This window comes from Mus caroli, chromosome 8 (genome assembly GCF_900094665.2).
Source record: "Mus caroli chromosome 8, CAROLI_EIJ_v1.1, whole genome shotgun sequence".
In the NCBI taxonomy this organism is placed as follows: Eukaryota; Metazoa; Chordata; class Mammalia; order Rodentia; family Muridae; genus Mus; species Mus caroli.
This window is the reverse complement of record NC_034577.1, coordinates 29162901-29188605: the sequence shown is the minus strand read 5'-3', so window position 1 is coordinate 29188605 and position 25705 is coordinate 29162901. Positions and strand designations below refer to the sequence as shown.

General features: G+C 42.4%; 1 protein-coding gene and 1 long non-coding RNA gene across 2 annotated transcripts in view; both read left to right on the top strand.

Moving 5' to 3' along the window:
• Positions 1-4298, top strand: part of LOC110299591 — a 13529-nt gene extending 9231 nt beyond the window's left edge. Inside the window, exon 3 of the long non-coding RNA XR_002378486.1 lies at positions 3623-4298. This is a non-coding gene — a long non-coding RNA (uncharacterized LOC110299591). The remainder of the gene's footprint in view (positions 1-3622) is intronic.
• Positions 4299-5859: 1561 nt separating this feature from the next.
• The window catches only part of Tnks (tankyrase), a 137175-nt gene continuing 117329 nt past the window's right edge, over positions 5860-25705 (top strand). The window contains exon 1 of the mRNA XM_021169245.2: positions 5860-6549. Within this exon, the coding sequence (XP_021024904.1) occupies positions 5898-6549 (652 nt within the window). The 5' untranslated portion in view covers positions 5860-5897. The remainder of the gene's footprint in view (positions 6550-25705) is intronic.

The window sequence follows — 25705 nt, the reverse complement described above, 5'->3', positions numbered from 1 at the left end:
ACCGTTTCTTGTGGGTGATTTTGGGGTGTCGCCTCTCCTGAGTCAGAACGTGAGGGAGTCCTCACGTTGTGGGTCTTTCAATCATCTTATAAAGCAATTGAGAGTTTGCTAAATCAGCTTTGAATTATTGTCACTTTCCTGTTTCAAAATAAATTTTCTGTTTTAAACAAACCCTCATCTGGTACAGTTCATTTAGTATGATGGCTGCCATGGTAACTGTTGTCCCCTTTGTTGTTGTTATGATTCATAGATTTCTGGTTGGAACTTTACCTAAGAGAATGTAGTAACACATTTATAGAGAAATCTGAGCCGTGGTACCATGGGCATTTCTGGTCTAAGAATCTTCTCTAAGACTAAGGTGAGAAAATGATACTGCATATTTGGCATGATTAAGATGTAGCTCTGCCTTGTATTGGTGAATTTGGCAAGGGAGCATTATACAGAGCTCCAAAGAATTATTGAACTTGACAGATCTGAAATGCTATGACTGAACTCACAACTGGGTCAGATCGATTGGCAATGCATGGATAGAATAATCAAACCAAGTTTGAGACTGAAACATGGAACCTATGCCAAATGGTATAACTTTCAAAGACAGTTTATGTAATTACTGGGGAGAAAACCCAAATATTAGAACACATTCCAGAAATGAAGTTTGGGTTTTTTTTTCCAGTTAGTAGATTTTTTTTTCCCTTGTGACAATAGTATGGCCCAGGCGAGTTCTGTATGCTTATACTTTTAAGTCAACTGGACATGATTTTTGTGAATATATTTTTGAAAATGATAAGATGTTACTTTACTGTGATTCTCCTTTCTTTTTGGAGATTGGAAGGATTTATAAGAATCCTGAATTAATCAAACAAGGAAGCAAACTGATATTTCTTTAAGAGTTCTGTTACATGCTAAATGGTAGCTATTTGTTCCCAATCGTCTTCTTTGTCATAAAAGAAGTTGGGAGGAGAAAGCTGTTAATAGTGGCCATACTTCCTGTTAACGTTTTATGTGTGCCCCCAGAAGGGAACAGCGCTAACATTCAAGGAATAGTTACAAAATCGTTAGGCCTTCTAATCCTCATGCCAAAGTTCCAGTAAAGCCAGATTCTTAAGCTGAAACATCTCCCGCAAGGCTAGCTGACCAATCACTGTTAGCGATACAAACAAAGCCATGCTTGTTTGACTCTGGGTTTTGCTTTTTTTTTTGTTTTGTTTTTTGTTTTTTGGTACAGCATGCTGTATCATACCCTCACAGAACTGTGTGTAACCACAGACTAGGTAGTGATTGTGCGATTGTGCTCTCCCCCGGGCCTTGAGTGGGTTGAATCAGACCTTGTTTTTGCCATAGCAGGCTAGCCCACCTAGGGCGGAGTCTTCCGACCTAGGTAAAGTCTATTGTCTGCCACATCTGCAGCTTCCTGCAAGAAGCTACTACCTGCTAAACAGCCTGTGCTTGTTGTCCTGATGAGATCTTGACAAGCCACGAGATCCTGGCATAGTGGGGGATGGGTTTCCCCCTTTTTTAAGTTCAAATTCAAAAAGTAAACTTTGAGCCTTGATCAGAGAACTTGTTGGCTGGTTATTTCTATCGCCGTCCATGCCCAGCTTTCCTTTCAGGAACCCAGTAGCCCGTGGCCGCTGGCGGCTACAAGTGATGACTGCCCTTTCGAGTCCAGAGCTCAACATTAGTCCTTCTGAGCCCATAAACCTTATAAATACTTAATGTTAAGCGCCTTTACTGCTCTCCACCGAGGATGAAAAAAGCCATTTCCAATTGATTGACTGCGTTTTCAGAATGTGTTGCGATCAGTTTCAGGCAATTTCAGTCTTTTTACTCTATCCAGCAGAGATATTCTTATTTATTTTGTTCTGATAAGCAGACAAAATAGATCCACTTTAAAATAGTTTGACCTTTACTTCTTTCTGCAATATATGGGTAAATGGCCATCGGGGGACCAGATAAAATATTCTTTTTCCCTTTCACAGAACACTCAAGGGGCAGAAGGTGAGTTGTAGCTATCTGACATATTGTGGTGATTCGCCTCTGCTACTGAATGCTAGCCTCTGCTCCACATCAAGAGAGTCAAGACAACAGGGCTGACTTAGCAATCCTGTCCTGTCATTTCCATAAGAATTTTCCAAATCTTTTTTTTATAATTTTTAAAGATTTTATTTATTTATTATATGTAAGTACACTGTAGCTGTCTTCAGACACACCAGAAGAGGGCATCAGATCTTGTTACGGATGGCTGTGAGCCACCATGTGGATGCTGGGATTTGAACTCAGGACCTTTGGATGAGCAGTCAGTGCTCTTAACCACTGAGCCATCTCTCCAGCCCCGAATCTTCCAAATCTTAATGATGAAAAGCATACTTATTTCATTAGTGTTGATGATTGTGATAACAATTGGAGTCCCATCTTTTGCTCTGTTTTCCTTATGAGAAACCTGTGTGGTCATTGATTGGAAAATAAATATGTAACCTTCAGTAACTGGGGCTTGATATACCTTGGGGTTGAGAGTAACCAACTCACAATGGATTTCTGTTGCAGAAATCTAGAACATACAAATTACCCGTTCTTGCTTCATTCATCCAAACAGCACTGTGAAAACAGTGGATATACCTTTTTACAAGTTGAATTATGGATTTCACTGCTCAGAAATGCTTTGGGTACAATTTTTTGGGGGATGAGAAGTTGCCTACTGTTTTTGGATTCTGGATAAGATAGGGAATTTAAGGCAGAACAGTAATAACCACTTTCATAGTTCATAAAGTACTTTTTTGGGGTTCATTGTAAATTTAAGTTTTGCCCATTGAAATTTTTGTTTAAGGTACTTGAGTGTATTCCTTGAACTGTATAAGGATTTATAAATTTATAAATGGTCTTATATAATACCATCTGTTCACACAAAAGAGTCAAAACTAGGAGGAGAACATATGTTGTGGCCTGATTTTAGTTTCACGGTGTTCTCTAATATTGCCTTAGCCTTTGTCAAATGTCACCATGGAAAAGGGCACACATGTATAAGACCCAGGATAATGTTAGACTTATAACCTGTAGTCCTAGATTCAATGCAAACCAAATGCCACTCATGTTCCAGATTTGATGGTATTTAGCTGATTTGCCAAAATTTACCCATTCAGTGAAATGGGAATGTCAATATCATGCTGATTGTATTTAATAATGAAAGCCTGAAGCAACCATTGGCTTAGTAGTCTGCTTGATACACATTGTTTTTTCTTAAAGACTCTCCATGTGTCTGCTCTATTGGAATAATGCTGTTAATATCTGCTTCCACAATGCCCACTTGAGAAATCAACAATTGGTATGAAGTGGAGTCCTCACTGAGATTGTCCCATTCTTGGGAACATCTTCTGATATCACACAAAAACTATAGTAATAGGAAGGATAGAGAAAAAAAATATCTGTAGAAAATGGCACTTTGATAGTGCATTGAAATCATGTTTTTATCTTAGTTTGGGACAGGAGAGGGAAGTGCAGAGAAATGGGGCGGGGGAAGAGTCAAACTTAAAAGAAAAGAAACATTTTCATAATTAGTTAATTAAGATGGGAAATAAAAGTACAAAGTTAGAATATTAACATTTAATCAAATGTGTTGGTCTTGCAGAAAGGAAATTGGCAGAATGTTGGCTTAAATAACCTGCTTACACGTACACAGTGGGGAACTGACAAAGCTTGAATTTCAATCGCAACAATCTGAACCATCATTTAAAATTGGAATCTAGCAAAGTCATAGAGCATGAGTGATGGTTGTTCCTGGTTGTCAACTTGACTACATCTGGAATGAACTACAATCCAGAAATGGAGGGCATACCTGTGATCCAGATCTTGAGAGTGGATGGCATAAGCTCTGACAGGGGATGACACACACTTTTGATTCAGATCTTGAGGCAAAGTGACCATGCAAAGCTTAGGCCTAGACAGGAGTTGTTTCAATCCCAGGAGACTGAGGCAAGGAGATCTGATTTCAAGGCCAGCTTGGGACTGTGAGCTCCAAATCCAGGCATGGTGGTACACACATCTGGGCCATACCTTCTGAAGCCTACATAAGGACATTAGAAGAAAGAAGACTCACTCTTCTTCGAATGCTTGCACTTACTGGCCATCATATCCATTGGAACCTACTTCTTCAGGGGAGTCCAGTTTAAACAGAAGACCAGCTGAAACAGCCAACCTTGTGGGTCTGAACAACTACTAGACGCTTGGACTTCCCATTCACAGCTGCCCATTGTTGGGTTAGTTGGACTGCAGACTGTAAGTCATTACAATAAATTCCCTTATATAGAGACATTCCATAAGTTCTGTGACTCTAGAGAACCCAGACTAATACACAGAGTGAGAAAACTTACAGGGAAAACTCTCACCAGACTATGAGAGTTTGTGCAGCCGATTGCCACGAATGCCAAGCAGCAGAGACAGGACAGATTTTTGAACTGCTCTTTTCAAAGTGTCTGTAATCTGAGAGGACAGGATTAACATTTTAGAGACTTGCTTTACCTGTTGTCTCTGGGCTAGCAAAGCAGAAGAAAGAAGTCAGTCATTCCAGAGTTTGGCCCTGTCTCTCATGTCAGGTGGTCTGCTTAGTCTCTGAGATTCTCTGCCGGTGCTCCCCCTACCCCACTCCGCTCCCCCATTGCTCACACCTGTCCCTTCTTAGTCTCTGTCTAGTTAGGTTTGCATACTCCCAATGCCACTGAGTCTTGCATGCCTCTCAGGGCATCCTTAGATTTAACTCTGAACAGACAAACCAAGCGGTGTGTCCTCCTGCCCCCCCAGCATAGTTGCGGCCATTTTGTTCCATGCTCGCCAGCTATTTCATATTGTTGCTGTAATATGCCTACCAGCCTTTGACACAGAAAAATAGTTTGACTCAGAGAAGGGTCATGCTGGTCACATCCCCTGTTATGTTCTGTCTGTCCTGAGGTTTGTTAATCTTAAGGAATTCCACAAAGCTTTACATAGGGCCCATCAAATTAAAGGTCAATATGGACTATTATGTCAAAAATGGCTTAAGTCAGAGCCGACCACCTGGCAGAACTTCCTGCACCTGCGAAAGATCTCATTGTGGTTTGAGTGTGTGTGTCTGTGTTTCTTTATAAGCTGACAGAAAAAGATAATGTAGTTCAGATAATTCTGAGCTATGCCCATGATCTAATCAGTATTAGGGTATTAGTTCAATAATCCGACTCTCAGACCCCAACACTGAGCTATTGGCAGTGTGTACGTGCATGGATTCCTTTCTCCGGAATTAAGTACAAATGCTCTTAGAGAATAAAGTGCCCTTATCCTTCCCTCCTGTCCTGTGTCAGAATGAGACCAAAGAGACAGTAAGGTGGAGAGATATCTAACACTGCATTTAAAAATATTCCCAATGTGCTAATTATAGTTATGTATTCTTCAGAGCGTTTGTATGCATTAGCTCACTTATTCCTGCAAACAACTTTGTGAGGTGGGTACTATTAATTCCATTTTCGGACGAGGACGTTTGGTAGATGTTTGCATAAGTTACACTTTAATAGCTTCTTCTGAAGAGAGACACAGCAGACTGACGGGTACCCGAGGGAAGACTGAAGCCGTCCGAAGCAATCCCGCAGAAAGTGAAGGAAGGCAGAAGTTTCTTAGACAGGTAGTGGCTCGCCACAACTTTCAAATCTGCCCAGCCAGCCCGCCAGGGCGTCACAAAAGCCAGTCGCTCCACAAGTAAGCCACGCCCTCCAGGCTGGTTGTTCTCTGAGCTTCCAATACTTCCCTTCTTCTCTCGGACTCCACCCACTTCGGCAAGAATCATTTCCGGGTATGTTGCATCCCGATTGGACCAGAATCCGGAAGTGAGGGCGGGCGGTGGCGCCGTTGCCGCAGTGACAGTACGGGGGAGTGGGAAGATGGCGGCGTCGCGTCGCTCTCAGCATCATCACCACCATCATCAGCAACAGCTCCAGCCCGCCCCAGGGGCTTCGGCTCCGCCACCGCCACCTCCCCCGCCGCTCAGCCCGGGCTTGGGCCCGGGACCCACCCCTGCTTCGCCCACGGCCGGCGGCCTGGCGCCCTTCGCCTCCCCGCGGCACGGCCTGGCGCTGCCGGAGGGGGATGGCAGCCGGGACCCGCCCGACAGGCCGCGATCTCCCGACCCGGTGGACGGCGCCGTCTGCACCGTGGCTGCTCCGGCCGCGGTCCCGGCAGCTTCCGCCGCCGTCGGGGTCGCTCCCACCCCAGCCGGCGGCGGCGGCGGCGGCGGGAACAACTCCGCGTCGTCCGCTTCTTCCCCGACTTCGTCTTCGTCTTCCTCCCCGTCGTCCCCTGGCTCGAGTTTAGCGGAGAGTCCCGAGGCGGCCGGAGTTGGCTCCACGGCAACTTTGGGAGCCGGGGCGGCGGGCCTCGGCCCGGGGGTCCCAGCCGTGAGTGGAGCCCTGCGGGAGCTGCTCGAGGCCTGTCGGAATGGGGACGTGTCCCGGGTGAAGAGGTTGGTGGACGCCGCGAACGTGAATGCCAAGGACATGGCCGGCCGAAAGTCTTCTCCCCTGCACTTCGCAGCAGGTCTGTCTGGGACTTGAGAGTTGTGGTTTACGGGGTTCGGAGCGGAGGGAAGGTGATCGGACCCAGGACAAAGAAGTTACAGGTTGTTAGCGGGACAAGTAGGGGTGTTTCTTTTACACTTCACCCCGAGAGCTGAAGTTTTTAGTGCATGGGGTGGTGGGGACTTGGAAGCGGGGACGAGGTGTGAATTCACCCCTCGGCGTTGGCAACCGTGGTACTTCAACTTATGCAAACTCTGTGTAGCGGTCAACCCTGGATGTGGGCATGCTTAAAACTTTATCAGTTCAGAGTGTGCCTGCCTGGGACAAGTTGCATTTGAGTCGTTTTAGGGACAGCTTTGTCGTTCGTGAGCCAGTTTTGTTTTTGTTTTTGTTTTTTTTTAACGGCACGGTTTTGTCCCTGGAGGACAGACAGTCCCGGGCCAAAAGAAGTGTACGGTAACTCAACAAGTGTTTTAAGAATCTCTCATAGTCTTAATATACACAACGCAAGACAATGGGGTTTGTGAAACGTTTTCTCTGAAGTCGACTGTCTGTTTGGAGAGACTACAGCCGGCTAGTCGGAGACCGTAGTGATAAGGGTATTGTGTGCCTTATGATAAGGGAGGGAGGGAGGGAGGGAGGGAGGGAGGGAGGGAGAGAGAGAGAGAGAGAGAGAGAGAGAGAGAGAGAGAGAGAGAGAGAGAGAGAGAGCGAGCGAGCGAGCAGCTTTGAGGTCCATTGTGTATTTACCTTGTCTCTCAGCTCATTTTCTTAGAGACAAAGATGAGAGGTTGTTTGAGCGAGGATCTAGGAAGAAGTCTCTGGCGGGGAAACTCTCCACATAGGCACTGATTGCTAAATGCTGAACTGAACTTTTTTTTGCCCCATCCCCCTTCTGAGTATGTAGTTGTTTTCTTTTTGAAACGCAGAATATTTTTATAAAACACAGAAATGTAGAACAAAACCAAAAGGGCCGTAATCTCACTGCCTTGATACTTTTGGTTGATTTAAAAATAAATAAATAAAGATAGTTAGGCTATGCCCTTAAAACAGTACCTTTGAAGTGTCTACTTCAAATATTCATTCTACTTCATTTATTATAAATTCAAATAGGACAGAAAGATACAAAGTTAAAAGACACTTTTAAAATAAAGTATCAAACATTCCACTTTTAATTGTTAGTTTTTCTTTAAAAAAATTTTTTTTCACGAGTACATGTGTGTATTTGCCAGGTGTGTGTTTGTGTGTGTGTCTGTGTGGGGACAAGAGGGCAATTCATTCCCTGGAGCAGGAGTCACAGGTTTGTGGGTCACCAGCATGGGTGCTCAGCTCCTCTGGAAGAGTAAGCAGTGCTTAATTAGCTTGAGAGCATCCCTCCAGCGCCTTTTCTGTCTTGAGATGCAGTCAACACCAACCAGGACTTTGCTTTTGCTGGGTAAGCACTCTACCACAGGGCTCCATGCACCTCCAGCTCCCTCCTCTTGTTGCACATTTCAGTGGGTGTGAACCCCGTCAGCTCTGGAAACGTAAGCTTAGAACTTTATATATGTATTTTTTCCCTATATCTTGGCAGGTACTGGGATTCTCATTTTACAGATGATAAGGTGAGGCACACATGTTTAAGTGAGTCTAGTTCACAAGCAAAGTAGTGAAACATTGCTGTTGAGTCAGCAGTTTGATTTTGAGCGTAAGCTATAATCTATACTTGGGTTTGTAATTGCAGTGCCCAGTTCCTAAGTTACTTGGTGTTTTGGGGAGAAAGTAGTTGTCTGGGGCTCATGGAAAGGGATAGCTACTAGGTTTTTTTTTGTTTGTTTATTTAATGTTAGCCATTGCTTAGAGTTTATATTGTTGCAATTTAATCAGAACTTTGAGGCAATGGGAACTACACTCTTCCTTGTATGTGTGTTTGTATAGTCTTCAACTTAACTTTGAACAGCTGGTGTCTGTGATTCATTAACGTTCTGTGGTGTGATTGATGCCCAGTGGAGACGGTCAGATGACAGGATCTATGTTGGATATTTAGACAGGAACTATTGAGTGTGATGAACTGGCTTATAAGTTGGCTTTCATCGAAGCAGATGAAAAGTCAAGGCTCTTGCTTGTTTTATATGGAATAGCATTTCTTTTTCTTGTTTTGCTTTTCTTTTTTCCCTAGTACTTATTTTCTCTGTCTCTCAAGACAGGTCTGGCCGGCTCAAGGTTCTTCTGCCTCAGCCTCCCAAAGCCTGGGATTTCAGGCATGCGCCACTACACAATTTCTTTTTCTTTAGGCTAAAGGAAAGGTCTGAGTCTGATGTAATAAATCATTGTAGACTGTTTACTTTTCCAAATCTGAGTAGTGCGTTATCTCAGGGGTGTCTAACTGCCAGCATGCTGCTTCCATCTGTCTCTGCATCACTTCACTTGCTTAGCATTGGTCCACAGTGAAGAGGGCTTGTTTCTCGTCATGACTTCTCTTTCCCACAGATTGCTGAGGAGTCTTTCCTGGAGTGTACTTGCATGCATTAGACTACAGACAGGAAGCAGCCTTCTGTAGTTCTTGAGTTAGGAGGACCTAACCTTGATCAGCTTTGCTTGTTCTTTTTTTCCTTCAGTTCTTTAGCTCATTTGTAGAAAGTAGACTAAACAATAATTATCAAATTTTCCACAGGAAAAAACATTCTCTAGTTAACCTATACTTTTATATTTGTTTGTATAACATTAAAGCTTAAGTCTAGTTTTCATTAGCTGTAGGCTGGGTGGCCAAAAGTTCTTGTTAGTTGACTGTTAGTTAACTGTTACAATAGTCATTGTTTATTCTGGAATAGCTTTTTTAAGGATAAGAAATAGGCAAATGTCTTACATGGAAAATTTAAAAAATTATAGTTAGTAATAGTTCCTAATGTGTTAAATACTGGCAAAACCTTGGGGTGGCAGGTAATTCTTAACTTTATAGAGCGCACTGTGCAGTGAGGAAGTTTAGAGAATAATAATGAAACCTCAAAGTGTAGCCTGTAGGAGTATGTTATAATATCTTTTGGAGTATGTGGAAGAGGCTATTAATTCTGGGTTTTGAGCAGTTGGGGAATCTTTCCTTTAAAACAGATTGTTTAGTTTAGGTTTGTTTTTGAAAACAGGGTTTTACTATGCAGCCCTGCCTGTCTCTGTCTATGGAGTGCTGGCATTCTGGGTGTGCACTACACTGGCTCACCAGAGCTTTTTAAGTACCAATTTAAAGTAGAATTATCTTAATTTATTTCCTACTAGTGATGTATTTTTACTAACAAACTGGTATCATTTTGGTGAAATTTCTTTTTACAGAAGAGTTCAGATGACATTTTCTTTTGAGAGTTCAGTTTTGAGATCTCAGTATTTAGTATTTATTTTTAAAGCTTAATTTGAGTTTTTAAAGTTTGTGTGTGTATGTATGTATTTATATGTGAGCATGTGTGGGGTGTGTGTGTATGTGTGTGTGTGTTTGTGTGTGTGTCTCCTCTGAGGGTGCTGGATCCCCTCAGCCTGGAGTTATAGGTGGTTGTGATCTGTGTGAAATAAGGGGTGACAGGGGAACTAACTTGGGTGCTCTGGAAAAGTAGCAGACACTTGTAACCACTGACTCATCCTTGTAGCCCCTCATAGTATTTACTGTTCTTCCCCTCCCTTCCCCTCCCATTTTCTTGAGACAGGGGCTCTGCGTATCTCTGGCTGTCCTAGAATTCACTCACTATGTAAATCCGGTTGGCCTTAAGCTCACAGAGCCTCCACCATGCCCAGCATAGTGTTTACTGTAAATTGAAAATGCTTGATGCAGGCTTCTGTATTGTCCTTGTCCTGTATATTAGAAGGCATTTTAGTATCAAAGGTAGCCAAATGTAGGATGTAGTAAGTCCGTTTTCTTTTCTTGATTTGGATGGACCCCTGCAGCACACACCCCACAAAATTGCTCCAGATCTTTATGTATTTATTTATTTATTTATTTTTTCATAAAGATGATGCTGGCTTCCCCATCCTCACCCCTTCCAGAACAGCTGTTTGTTTAGCTAAATACTGGATAATGTCTAACCTGTGGTAAAAAGTCATCCAAGTGCTTCAGGCCTGGAGTGGGAATCTGTGCAGTCTGGGCCGCTCTGGTTTTTCCTGCGACAACAACCTTGATTCGGCTGGTAAAGTTACCTTATTTGGTTCTCATTTTCTTAGAGACAGTCTTCCTACTTTAGGTTAGGTTGGCTTCCTGATGCCCCTGCCACAGCCTCTTAGGTGCTGGGATTGCAGGCAGTGAGTGCTACAGGCCCAGCCTCTCGGGATTGAAAGGTCTGACTGTGATGGTAGAAAAAAAAATCTTGCTTTGCAAATTCTTTCATAGACTTAAAATCACTGGTTGGAAATGGGGTTGTTTGTACTTTGTGTTTTCTAAGACATGTGCATGTTCCTTACAGTTCACAGGGAGCTTGAGGTAGGGAGATGCATGAAGGGTCTTTTTCTTCTGCCTCAGTCAGGTATCACTCTTGAATGATGTAAAGAAGAAACTAGCTGTTTGATGACTTTACAAATATATCTCCAATAATGGAAAAAGTAACAAGCACACTGTTATCTAAGATTGCTCATATTTCTGCCTTATACTGTCTGCAGAAATATCCCTCAGTCTCTCAGATTGTTTGCTTAAATGCCTGGATTGCAGACAATCGAGTAGGAGTCCCAAATAAGCAGAGAATGGATGCATACAAATACCTCAGACCCTTATAAAAAGTCACCACAAGTCAGGACGTTCAGTTTTCTGGGATTAACAGTTGTGTTTTAAACGCTTTATAAATGGATTCATACAGTTCGCACCTGCCAGTACCGCCCCCTATAATAGATGAATAGTTTCTATATGCTCAATAGTTTCCTTATATCAGTGTGCTACAACCAAGCTTCTTTCTATTGATGGGCTCTTAGGCTGTTTTCCACTTTGACTAAAGATGTTATGACATACATTCTTTTTTGTTGTTGTTGTTTTGTTTTTTGTTTGTTTGTTTTTTGTTTTTTCGAGACAGGGTTTCTTTGTGTAGCCCTGGCTGTCCTGGAACTTACTCTGTAGACCAGGCTGGCCTCAAACTCAGAAATCCGCCTGCCTCTGCCTCCCAAGTTGCTGGGATTAAAGGCATGCGCCACCAACGCCCTGCATGATATACATTCTTAAAATTTTGTTTTGTGGCTATATTGTTCTTCTTGGACAAAAACATACTAGAATTATGGGATGTTGGGTTATGTAAATGCTGAGACTGGTTCCAAGGGTTCCTTGAAAATTGTAGGACCGAGGTAATGAGTTTCATAGAGTAGCTTACAGCATGACAGTTGATTTCAGAGAAAGGCAGCAGCAGCAGGATAGTGTTCTCATCCCACATTTGCTGAGTGGGCTACTCTGAAAGAAAGTGGGCTCAGCCCATACTCAGGAGGAGGTGATGACACAAGCTGTACACACACTTACAGTTCCTTGTTGCTTAATGGCAGGGATAAGGTTGGAGAAATACATCACTGGGTGATTCTGTTGTGTGTGACCATCACAGCGTGCCTACAGAAACCTGGATGGCACAGCCCATTATACATGTTTACTCTGTGGTATTGTTTTCAGGCTTCATACGTGTCCAGTGGCACAACAGTGTGAATTCTGATAGTAGTAACACAGTGATGGGAATTTGTATATAAACATAGAGTATGAACACAGTATACTCTTAAGGACACTTGGCATGAGTGGAGTTTGCAGAATTGGAAATAAGTCTGGGTTTATTGGAGAGTTAATAGGAAGGCCTAAGCACTGGCCTGTACTACTGTAGATTCTTTTTTAAACATTGTACACTTACAGCCATCCTAATGGATAAAAAATCTGTTTGTCTTCAGTGACGTGTTGAGCTTAACTTGATTCCCTTTTGTTTGGGAAGTCAGGGTCTATCAGGGTATCCCAGATAGCCTCGAGTTGGCAATCCTCTGCTTCTCTCCCTATGGTAGCAGTGGGCCCAGACTACCATGCCTGGTCAAGTCTTGCCCACTTTAGAATCTTTAAAAAATCTTAAACTTTTGATTCTTTTGTAATACTTAAAACAATCATTCTACAGTTGAACAAAATATTTTTATCTTTTGAATCCTCATCTTACAGTGATTTTTTTTTTATTTTAAATAATTTTATTTTCATTGTACTTTGTGTATATTATTGTTAAGAAGTAGGACAGATAATTGCCGGGAGTGGTGGCGCATGCCTTAATCCCAGCACTTGGGAGGCAGAGGCAGGCACAGGCGGTTTCCTGAGTTTGAGGCCAGCCTGGTCTACAGAGTGAGTTCCAGGCAGTCAGGGCTACACAGAGAAACCCTGTCTCGAAAAAAAAAACAAGAAAACAAAAAAACAAAAACAAAAAAACAAAAAAACAAAAAAACAAAAAAAAAAAGAGGAAGAAGAAGTAGGACAGATATATTAAGTAGCGGAGGTCAACAGCAGGTCAGAATAATTGTTATAACTGTCCTTCACTTCCCAGTACCATTGCATTGGAAGCTAGGATTTTTTCCCCCTGGAATGTGCTCAGGGACCATCTCCTATGATAGCAGTGCCTTCTGCAGGATCTGCTTGAAGCTGCTTTCCTTGTATACACTTTTTAAGTATAAAATAATGATGAAAAGCCTAATGTAGTTAATTAATACATCAAGCTGGTGACTTAGCATAACCAAGTCTTTGTACCACAGGTAATTGCATGCGCTACAGTTTCGTATGATAGGGGCAGTACAGGTACACCACATTAGGTTTGTTTACACCAGAATCGTCACAGAACATAGAAGTAATGCATTGTGACATCACAGTGGCAGTGATATCACTTCATGATAGTTTTTTAGTGCTATTATGATCCTGCCTCTGTCATGTGACTCGGTCTCCTCCTTGACCCAAAACTGTATTCATCTTGTGACTATATACTAGTTCGTTGGTGTCATAGAAGCTGTCCTAGAAGCTGCCTTTCCCTGCAACTTGCTTTGTTGTCTAGCATCAGGTACAAAAGGATATTCAGTGTTAGGTTTGACTTTTCTAAGAAGCTGGAGAATAAATGTCTCTTTAAGCAATGCTGCTCTTACGAATGTAACAGTAGTTGAGAGCCAATGGCTAAGATTTGCAAATGCATTTCTAAGCACATTTGTAGGGTTATCTGTTTTTCTCTTTACTAGATTAGTTTTGCCTTTGTGTGGTGTGTGGTCAGATTGACTCCAGTGTTTATCCGTGTGTACAAATACTCCACCAATAGTCACACCCCTAGCTCAGCATCATTCTATTAAAGCAACTAGTAGATTCATAAATATTTATGATTATTTCTTAGTCAGTTGTACTGGTATTATGCAAGTGTAACAGTTGGGTGGATTATAAGTAATACAAACTTCTCATATTGCTGGAAATCTGAGATCAGGGTCCCAGGAGGGTGGCTTCTGGTAAGAGCTGTCTCTGAGTTGCTTGCTGACTGGCAACTTTTTAGTACTTTTTAGTGGTGAGCAGAGAGCGGTACAAAGAGCACTCATGTCTTTCCTTACAAAGGCTCTAACTTTCATTCTAAGTTGCCCAGTCACTTTCCAAAGGCCTCACCTCCTAGCCCTGCCACACTGGAAGGTTTCAGTGCATAGATGTTTAGGAGGGCGTGACATGAGCAAATGGTGAGTGCATATATGTGTCTTCCTTTAGAGTGTGTGACGTTGTGTGCACATGTGCTCGTGTGCATGCTGGGGGAGAGAAGCTGGGGAGGTCTGACCTGTGAGTGGTGGTGTCAGAACTGTTTGGGGAATAATTCCTAATCAGAAGGATGGGTGGGCTAGTTCCTTACCTAGAACATGTGTGCCCTGCTTTGCCATTTGACCAGCTGGCTTTGTGCAGGGAGAGAGGGTGATTGCTGGTTTAGCCTCCTTGATGTTAAAGACTTGCCAGATAAATTTGTATATCACTTACATTTTTGTTTTTTATAGTTGTTTTTTATGATAGAAAGTGAGCTGAGCTACGTGTCATTCATGTGGTTTCTTGATCAGAAATGAGCAGGATTAGTCTCCATGAGTAGGCTGTAGTATAAGGCTGAGGTCAAAGGAAAAACCCTTCGCTCTATCAAACGAGCCATAATGCAGAGAAGCAGATATCCAGCAGTAGACTTTTAGTGTATTGTTTGAAAAACACTGTACTTCTTAATATGTATGTATGGACTAGGGTGAGTTTCTTGGGATTTTATTAAAGCCTAGGCATAGCCTGGGATGATGGACTTTGAGCCTAATTTTTTTGAAAATCATTTTGACTTCAAGTAATAGAGGAAAGTCTTAGTGGCGCGTGTGATGGGGCCCTGTGCTTTAGGGGCTCCGTCAGGTTTAAGGTTGCTGTCGCCTGCTTTGTGGAAGTTTGCTTTCCTGTGTGCGCAGGCTCTCTAGAGAATAAAGCGGCATGACCATGACACTGGGTTCCTTTCGGTTCTTTGTGCAATGGCAGCTCCTAGTTCAGTTTAAAAAATAAGTCTTTTTTTTTTTTTTTTTTAACTATAGGAAATGGAGAAATAAAGTATGGAGATTCTTTTTGGTTGTACCTACATGGCTAGTGGCAGGTTTTTGTTTGTTTGGACTTGTAACTTTTCTTCTTAAAGAATCGAATAAACATTAATAGTTAGATGACTTTTGTTAAGATGTGCTTTTGAAAAGGCTGGGCAAGTCCAGGTGGATTCAGCAGGATTGGATGCCCTCATTCTGATAGAGCTAGCCATCCAGTCTGTTCATACATTGTGCCTTTCTCCTTTTTCATGTGCTTACCTGGTACTGACTATGGAGACTTGCCTTTTTTTTTTAAAAAAAGATGACACAGTTAATAAATACATGATAGCTGTTTTGTAAAATAATGTCTGGAATAGAGATGCCAAGTTGTTCTTTTGTGTAGGAAAATTTCATTTGGAAAAAAAATTCTTCTGAACTAATTTGTAGAGCAAGGTATTAAAAACTTGATTTATCCAGTATTCCCCATACAAGGCAGTATTCATAATGTAGTAGTGGAATGTATAATTGTTATCCTATTGGGAATTTATGGAAACAAGGAGAACTTAATATAGGTATTCAGTGTACTTTTGAAGAGGGGGCCTTTTAGGTTAATATTTCTAATCTCAGGTTTGACTTTCTTTTTTTTTTAATTTTTTAAAGATTTATTTATTTATTTATATGTGAGTACACTGTAGTTGTCTTCAGCCAACAGAATCAGAGGGCATCAGATCTCATTACAGATGGTTGTGAGCCACCATGTGGTTGCTGGGAATTGAACTCAGGACGTCCAGAAGAGCAGTCTTAACCACGGAACCATCTCTCCAGCCCGGGGTTTGACTTTCTTATATATAGAAATAATGATTTTTTTCATGTACTAATTTACCTATTTATTGTCAAAGTCAGAAGTCACATAGCTATTAAGTGACACAGTAGACTAAACCTGTATATGTGGTTGTCTTAAAATCATTAGGTTTGGCTGCTCGAATGGCAACTTCATAGTAATGAGAAATAAAATTATGTTTTGAGTTATTTTATAATTTGACAGCTGTCATGACTTTCTCAAATTGGTTTCCTGATGGTAAAAACAATCATCTAACTTTGAAAGTGAAGAAGAAATAGTCCCTCATCTTACACTCCAAGGCAAGTGGTGGAGTCTGTGGTGAACCGATCGATCCCTCTAGCCCTTATCCTTGGCATTTAAAGTAAAACTCTTCAGTAAGTAAGATATTAGAATGCTTGTTTTAAAGATTGTTTTTTACACTTTCATATGTGTGTGTATTTGCATGTGTTCGTATGCGTGTTGGAACCCTTGGAGGCCAGAAGAGGGACTTAGAGCCTCTGGAGCTGGAGTTTGAGAAGTCCTCTGTGGGTGCGGGGAACCAAACCTGAGTCTCCTGCAAGAGCAGAAGTGCCCTTAACTGCGGAGCTGAGCCGCCTCACAGGGTCCCCAGGGGGCAGGGCTGTCTTGCCCTTTGTTCATTTGTTTGTAAATATATAGTGGTTGACTGAGTGATCCTCATGAAATCAAAGGGTATGTTAGAAATTTTGTAAAGTCTAAAGAGTTTTAAGGAAATCCTGATAAATTTTGTTAAATATTTTGATTCACAGAAGCAAATGAAAAATTAAATAGCAAATAAAATGAGGGAGTCACAACTATTTGAAAGCACATACTGAGCTGAAGACTTAAAAGAGTTTCAGATGGGAGTGGGTGAGATGGCTCAGCAGGGAAAAGTGCTCGCTGTGCAAGCCTCATGCCCCGAGTTGATCCCACAGCAATGGTAGAAGGGAAGTACCAGCTCCAGAATTGTCCTCATGTGCGTTAGAGCATGTGCTGTTTTCACTCACATACTAATTATAAGTATTAAAAAGCTCTGATGGTAAGTTTTATATAATGTATATTTTGCCATAATTCAAATGAAACAAATATAATAGTAGATGTTTTGGCCTTTGATGTCTTAATAGAACACTGTGTGTGTGTTATATGTACATGCTTGTATAGGTCTGCACGTATATGCATATGTGTGTACATTCATGTGTGGAGGTCAAAGCTGGAGCTCACAGTTTGGCTAGGCTGGTTGGTCACTGCTCTAGGGATCCCCCTGTCATCCCAGCCTGAGCACTCAGGCTACAAATGGTAACCCTAGTTACCTGGTAACTGCTGCTTTTCCAGGGTGCTGGAGAGCCAAACTCAAGTTCTCATGGATGCATGATGGTCACTTGACTAGCTGAGCCATCTTCTCGCCTGAGAACTCAGTATTTAACCAGTGTGAAATATGGAAATACTGGTATTCAGTATCGTGAATTTCAGCAGTTATGTTAATAATGCCCTTTTCAGTTTTTCTGTCAGTTATCGATGTGTCTGAATGACTATGGTTCTGGCAGTGTGAAATTCATCTTTAAAGAAAGAAGTAAGTGTTGGTGGAAATCCACACGCTTAATGAACCTTGTGTTGGTGAACAGTTATTGAGACGATCCCTCACTCTTAGACCACCTGGATCTCAATTTCTAAGGGACTTACACAGTAGGGATTTCTCGGCTTTAGATAGTAGGACTCTACTAAAATTGTATGTTCCTTTGTCAGAAGCTCACCAGATAGTTCTCAAGTCTTCTGCAAGATGATGGATGAGTGGTGTTATTTCCTGTCCTTGTTGTATAGTGTTTTCTGGGTAGGTGGGAATAATCACCTTTTTACCCCAGATCAGGCACCAGTGACAGCATAGCAAGAGTCCTCCCAAGTCTGGCTTGGTGAGCCATTGAGCTTATTGGGGTTGTATAATGGGTTCCCTCACTGAAAGCCTGGGCGGTGTGGTTGACCACTCACTAAAGCAGCACAACAGCCCCTGCCCAGCTTGCAGGTCGTGCTCCCAGAGTCTGTGCTCTCCAGCAGTTGTTGACCTCTGTGAGTATTCTAAGGAAGAGCGGATAAGGGTAGGATTTCCACCAAGGGAGAATTTCTACAATCCCAAGGGTGGGAAGAGAGACCAGGACATTTTTGCTGTTTCATTTGAATTGAGACATTTCCATTTCAAAGTGTTAGTAGGGTTTAAAGCAACACTAAAAGATCTCATCACCTGCATCAGTCATCCTATCAGTAGAGCAGTTAGGTATGGCACCGTGAAGGGAGGCAGCCTCCTTATTTAGGCATCTTACTAGATAGAGATTCCAAATAGCTAAATATGCAGTTCTTCACAAGCCACCCTGCTACCTCATCTGTGGCTGCTGCACACCCTTCCACCCACACTGGGTGTCCTAGGGGTCCAGCCTGACTAGGGACCAAAGGGGAGCAGGTCTATATTCTTGCCTTTTGTGCTTGCTGGGATCCAGCTTCCTGGTTCTGACAGGCTTTGATAAGCGCCGTGGTTTTGCCTTTCCATGAGTCATGCCCGTCTGCTGAAAGGGTTCTAGGCTGGGCAAACATGTTTACCCTAGTGTGCTTTCTTCTAGGGAGAAGTGTGCACAACATACCCTTAATGGACTAACTGCCTGCCCCAGGAGAAACTTGGTGTTTTTTCACCGTACTGTTCTTTCCCTTCTTTGACCCTTTGAGATGTTTCAGGCTTTAAAGCCTTCAGGGGCTGACAGGCACAGTACATGGGTTTTTGTCAGCCCATTACCTGGAAATTCTGGCTTGGTAGAAATCCTGTCTGGAGACCTGGACAGACTCTGTCTGCCCTGCCTTTCTCTCAGACCCCTTGCTTGGACACTTTATGAGCAATGTAAGTCATTTAGATTCCATTTCGTAAAGATCATATTTTTCCGTGGACTCACTCTGCAAAGCCACAAAAGCCCCACCCCCATCTTAACTCTCCTGTGAATATAATCCTGTCTGGCCTGGTATTGTATACTTTTTCAGCATAACACACCACTACTTACCCTAGACAGGGATCTAATGACAGACCAGAGAATGAATACCAGCAAAGTCCCACTTGGTGGACCAATGAGTTTTATTGGGAGCAAAAAGGATTCCAAGGCAGCTATACTATCACCAACGCCCACCCCAGCATGAGTGGCAGCTCCCAAACACTGGGACACCTAGAGCGCACTGCACAGCCTGCAGGCAGCTCAACAGGCCGAAACCTCTTCCAAGCAACTAGTCTGCTTCCTGAGCTGTCTTTGCCACTCGGCCCTCTCTTGTGAGAGGGACTCTCAGCCTTTATTGCTTGCTCTGTTAGGGAGGGGCCTAATGACAGTATCTGCTCAGTTTCAGGGACTTCAGGAAGCTATTTTGAGTTGTTTACCTTACTATTTAAGGAGCTTCCTGTGGGATGGAATGTTTCAATCTTGAGGAAGGAGACTGTTACACACTTGGAGGAAGCTGACACACACCTGGTGGGGACACACACATGGTCTTTAACACTCAATTCTGCCCATCCTATTTGATGTACATTCTTTGACACAGGAACTCTTGGTCATAACCAAATATCCTTGTGTGAGGCATTGTAGTGCCTCGGGGACTAATTTTTCTCACGTTGTCTTGGTGAGTCATTATATTAATCATTTTCTCTGCTTCCAGGGCAGCCAGACTGATCTCACCTATCCCATGTTCAAGCAGCTTCATGCAGCAGGTTGTGAGGGACTCGTGCATTGGTTTTCAGACCCAGTGTATTATTCTCTGGTTACCATAGTCCCCTGTACTGGCCTGTTATTGAGGATCACAGAGGTTTCTCTTCCTCTCTATTAAATTTAGATGTGAGGGGTATCTTGTTCTAATTCTTCTTCGCCATCTTCCTTTTCACTGTTTGATTCTTCCCACGCTTTCTGAGCTTTTGGATGTTAGGGGCTATTTAGCATGGATCTAATTTGTACTCTATTCCTTGCACCCCATAAAGAAACAGCAGTCTAGCACCTTCACCCTAGGGCCCCCTGCCCCACCTTTCCTGCCAAACCAGGGCTCATGTGGAGGATGCATTCACGTCTTTATCCTGCTGCACCTCTCTCATGCTGGCATGTTCATTCTGAGAAGACAGCTCAGCCTCTCTTGTATGTCTTATCACTCAAAGCAGAACTCTGAATGCCAGCAGCCACCGCCTGCTTACAGTCGTATCCAGTATGTGCTGCTTTGGGGGACTGCAGTATAGTTTCTAGACCATCAGCTGTTTGGGAGGCGTCCTCTAACTCAGTAGACCCCATTCATCAGGAAAGAATGCCACACCCCATACCACATGGAGGAAACCATGACCTGGGGATTTTCCCAAAGATGTACCATGCCCCAATAGTTCAGACTCAGTTGCACATCTTATCATTCATATTGAGGTACACAACTGCCACTATATCAAACTGATATCCCGTATGTAATCTATTCCTTTGTATCCCACAAATTGTAAGAAACAACAGTCAAATGCACTCTATTCCTTTGCTTTGTTCTCTTCTTTTGCACCCTGAAAAGAACAAGCCATTCTGGGATTGCTTGTGTGAATGCTCCACCTTCAAATAGATCAGCTTCAGTTGCTTTGGGGTTTGTTTGCCCTGTTTGGATGCTATTCCTGGGAATCTATGAACATACAATCCTCCACCCTCAAGAATGATGCCAATGGCAGATCAAAGAAATGATGATTGCACTCAAGTTTACTTGGTGAAACAGTGATGTACTGGCTGGTTCTGTGAGTCAACTTGACACAAGCTGGAGTTATCACAGAGAAAGGAGTTTCAGGTGAGGAACTGCCTCCATGAGATCCAGCTGTAAGGCATTTTCTCAATTAGTGATCAAGGTGGGAAGGGCCCCTTGTGGGTGGTGCCATCCCTGGGCTTGTAGTCTTGGGTTCTGTAAGAAAGCAGGCTGAGCAAGCCAGGGGAAGCAAGCCAGTAAGTAACATCCCTCCATGGCCTCTGCATCAGCTCCTGCTCCCTGACCTGCTTGAATTCCAGTCCTGACATCCTTTGGTGATCAACAGCAATGTGGAATTGTAAGCTGAATAAACCCTTTTCTCCCCAACTTGGTCATGATGTTTGTGCAGGAATAGAAACCCTGACTAAGACAAGTGAGTTTACTAAATTTAGTTAAGGAGCTTCAGTGACTCGCAGCTGTATCACCTAAAGTCCATGTCAGCTCACGTCCTAAAACCGCCACCCTTGAGTTGCTGGTAGCTCTGCAGAAGCATGGCTTCCTCCAGTAGTTGTTTAGATAGATCTTATAGATCCTTGGAGAGGAACATCTTGAGTTTTGAGTAACTTTCTTAGGAAATGAACCTTCTCTCTTCCTTCCAGGAGGGATTGTTTAGTTGGGAGGAAATATGTAGAGAGCGCTTAGAGTGAAAACGATGTTTCTCAGATGTTTTGGTCTCAGGTCTCTTCCTACTCAAAGGTGGAGTAATCCCCCCTCCCCCCGAGAGCGCTAGAGAAATTGCTTCCCCAAAACATACATCTAGTGTAAGGTTTGATTTATAAATTAATAAGGGATTAGCAGCAATAATAAAGAATCAGAACAATTGGTGGCAAATTATGTGCAGGTAATCTTGATCCACTCCAGAAGTCCCTAAGTCAAGAACCCCCATCGTTTTCTCCTAAAGGAAGCACGGTTAGCTCATTCTGTTGTATCTAAATTGTCAGCTCAGGTAAGAGTGACATCAGGAAAAGAACTGAAATGCCAGGAGAGTGAGGTGAAGCAATGACAGAGGGCGATCGATTGGGTACCATGGGCAGAACACAGCGCAAAGTGTACATCACTATACTGCTACAGACAGCACGTGGGTATAGTTTACACATTCTTATTTTTGGTCTTTTCCCACTCCCAGTCAGTGGCTGGCTGCAGACCACTAGTGAAGAAAGCAGTACTGTGGAGAGAAGAAATGACTATATTGAGTGTGTTTTTGTTAATCTGGGTTACATCTGCTGAGACTTATGGTATAAGTTAAAATGTAGAAGTAAAAGTATATCAACTCTGATGCCTGAGAGTAAATTACACTTGCAGTTAGAAACCTTGTGAAACTAAGATTACTGAAAAAAGGTGGTGTTCTGTGTTTGAGTCAGTTTAATGCCAGATTTTGTAGAAGACAGCCCAGTTCTTGCCTTTTCCCTGCTGTTGTGTGTAGTATATGGATCAAATTCATGAAATAGATGGTGGAGTGGAGAAGAAAGTACTATTGCAATGGTCTTTTCAAATAATAGATTTTTTTTCTTTATAATACAGGGTTTGGATAATTATTTCTTGTGAGGAGAATTTTGAGCCTTATCAGTGAAATTTTCATATTCCTGGTATGTTAAAATTCACGGGCTTTATTTTACAGAAATAGATCTTATTATATGGGTTGGTCTTTTGGGAAGTATTACTTCAGTATGTCATGCAGATCTTTCAAAGTATTAACATCTAACTTTGTAAGAATAACAAGCAACACGTTTGTTAGTAACACCAGTCTTAGAAAAGTAATGGTTATTGGGAAACTGCTAATATTATAAAAGCTTGTATAATACTATAAAATTCAGATATTTTTCTAAAAGTTTAAAGTCTATCTTTGGGAGCAAAGATTGTTGTTCTCTTCTAAGTAATAGGCTCCTGTGTTCATCCTGGAGAATGTGGGCCAAATGAAGAGGTCAAGTCTGTCTTAAACAGCTGCATAGTGTTAGTCAAGTAGGCTGTCACATCTAGAGGTGCTTATGTGATTCTCATTGTGGCACAGCCTTAACTCAAATATGTACTTCAGAGGCTAGAATTTAATGTAATTACATTTGCATGAAAAATATTCCCATATGAAACTGGCTCAGGAAAACTAGCATGAAAATACCACAAAGACCTGGTGATAGAGGATGACTGGCGTGTACCGTTTGATGGCTCCCCTTGGTGATGTAGTGTTAAGGTTTGGTTTGTGTTGAGAGCATTGTGTTGGATGCATTTTCTGAATGACCAAGGCATGATGCTACGGAATCAAGCACCATCACTATTGGCAGTGAAGGAAAGCAAGATCATCTTAGTATTGTTTCACAGACAGTTTGAACTTCTCAGAGCCCAGAAAGGATCGTCCAGATCACTAGGAACCCACAGTGTGAAATGTGCTGATTAATACAAGGAGCTCATAATTTTGTTAACTTGGCTTTAAGAATCTGCTGATGGGTGTGGATAGTCTTGTATACACCACAGTTTATGTGTAATTTTCAGGAGAATTATACACTCCTGCAGCTGTATAATCATAGTTCTCAAACTGGAAGGTTTGTTTCTGTGCCACACCCTAGAGTTTCTCTTCTGGTTAGTCTGTAGCAGAGCTTGATAATTCACCTTTTTACCAAGCCCCAGGAGATGCCCTACTTTTTGGGAGCAGATTCCTAGTCCTGGACTGATTATATTACTGGTGTAGGGTAAGCTTGGTCTTTTAAAAAATCTCTCCTCGCTGTCTTCATTCATGTGCAAAATTGAGAATCATTGTTGGAGGATGCATAAAATTCAGATAAGACTCCCGTGTTTAGTGAGATGCTGTGCCAGTTGGGTCTCGCTGTGCATGAACCTTTCAAGTGGTTTTATATTTGAGGAGAAACAGTCCTGTGTTCCTTAGAGTGTACTTAGAGGAGCCCTGGGTGCTGAGTCTGTGCCATGAGTAGACGCAGTTACTGAAACTCCTCGTGACAGTGCTGTAAAGTGCTGCACGTAGAATCTCAGAGTTTGGCTTGTCAATCTGTGCTGCTGGATTGGCTTTTTCAAGAGACTGCTAGTTTATGTTCCTCACACAGTCCTTACACCTTACATCGTAGTTTGTTTTTGAAATGCAGCAAACACAGATAAGCGCAAATCGTAGTATATTATAAGGTGAATTTTCAGTGTTTATGCCTGGGTGTAACAGGCACCCGGATTAAGAATCAGTCCAATCTGCAGCTGCAAGCCTGCCTGAATGTCTAGCCCTTGACCACACATAGGTTAGTGCAGTCAGCTTTTGAACTTGGCGAGAGGATTCTATCTTGTTACTTGTGTGTGATTTGGCTGTCACAGGGCAGTGGTTTGTTGGTTTTTAGTGTTGTGTACAATCTGCTGTGACTACTGCATCTGGGTATTGCTGGCTGTGTGCACAGTGCTCTTAGGAACAGTTCTGTGTAGCTTTCACATGTTTATTATATTGTTTCTGGAGGTGAGGTGCTTGTGTCATGCACACGTGTAGAGGTCGGAAGACAACTTGTGGGAGTTAGTGTTCTCCTTCTGCCACAAGACTTTGGTGACAAGAGTTTTTACCCACTGAGCCATCTTGCAGGCTCAGTGTTGTAATAAAGCAAAGAAATACTATATTTGTTTTAATTTACATTTCTAGTGAGTCATTGGTTGTGATTAATCCTTTTTTCCCTGCCTTTGGCCATTTGATTGTGGGATTTTTTTGGTCTGTGCATTTTTGTAGTCACTCTAAATAGCTATTGTTCTGTTTTTATTTAATCTATCAACCCCCTAGATTTATTGCCTTTAAAGCTTTTTTTTTTGTCTCCTTTTCTCCTGAGATGATGAGTCTACCGACACTCTTTTATAGTTTCTTCATTTTATGTTACAGTCTTTCTAGAGTTGGCTTTGCTGTGCACTGAGAAGTATAGATTTAAAGAACTATTCTAAAAATGGTTCAGTTGCTTAGACTTAAGATAAAATAAAGCTTGAGGGTTTTTAAAAATTGTATTAGTGTTTTTGTGTATTTTTTCTCTGGGCTTCTAATTATGACTCATTCATTGGGTTGCATTTAGTTTTTTCTTTCTCCACTGTCTGTAGCTCTCTGAGATAAAGGAGGGTGGACTGAAAACTACTGACAGATTCCAAGTCGTGGCAGTTTTCTGCCTTCTGATGCATTGGTGTGTGTGTGTGTGTGTGTGTGTGTGTGTGTGTGTGTGTGTGTGCCGGTGTTTCTGTTCTCCACTTAGTTTCCGTTTTCTTGTTGTTCTGCATTTTCTTTCTGAAGGACTTAGGCAGTTTTTAGTAGCTGACATTAGACTGCTCCTGTAGTGTCTGTCCTCATGCAGCCTGTGAGCTCTCCAAGTCTGCAAGGGAGATCTTCCTTCAGCTGTGAGAAGTGTCATTTTTGCAGAGCTTCTTCTCTTCCTACCCTCATTACTCTGGTATCTTACTCAATGCTTGCCTTTTCTTTTGTACCTGTTTCAGAGCCTTCTGGAAGAGTTCTTAAGGAGCTTGGGCTGAGGAGTGCTGGAAGTATGCATTCTAGGTTGTGGAAAATGGTGATAGATGGGGCTAGTACAGAGAGCGAACGCCCCAGTGTGATTTCTTTTATCACCATTTTCCAAACTTTGCTTTTTTAAAAATACTGTCACCTTTGATGTAATTGTGCACTTGGCTCTCTGGCCCGATTGCAGTATTTCCCCTTGATTTATCCCTCTACTTTTGGCTGGCGCTGCAGTGGGAAATCCTGTCTTCATATTCACAGCAGCAAAGGGGACACAGTGCTGGTGTTGAGTGTAGGTCTTCTCTGGTCCATCGCCTGCCTAGGCAGGATAATTACCTTCTGCTGTTGAGCTAATCTTTTTGCGTTGGAATTTAACCATCTTTTTTTCTTGGGACAGTTTATTTTTACTCCCTGTTTCTTACCTTTTTTGTTTCTGGTAGTTTCTCTGTTGGGTTTGGTGAAAGCACTCTTTTAGTTCTCTGTACTTTAGCACTCTCTCTCTCTCTCTCTCTCTCTCTCTCTCTCTCTCTCTCGCTCTCTCTCTCTCCCTCCTCCCCCCCTCTCTCTTTCTCTCTCTCTCTCTCTCTCTCTCTCTCTCTCTCTCTCTCGCGCGCGCGC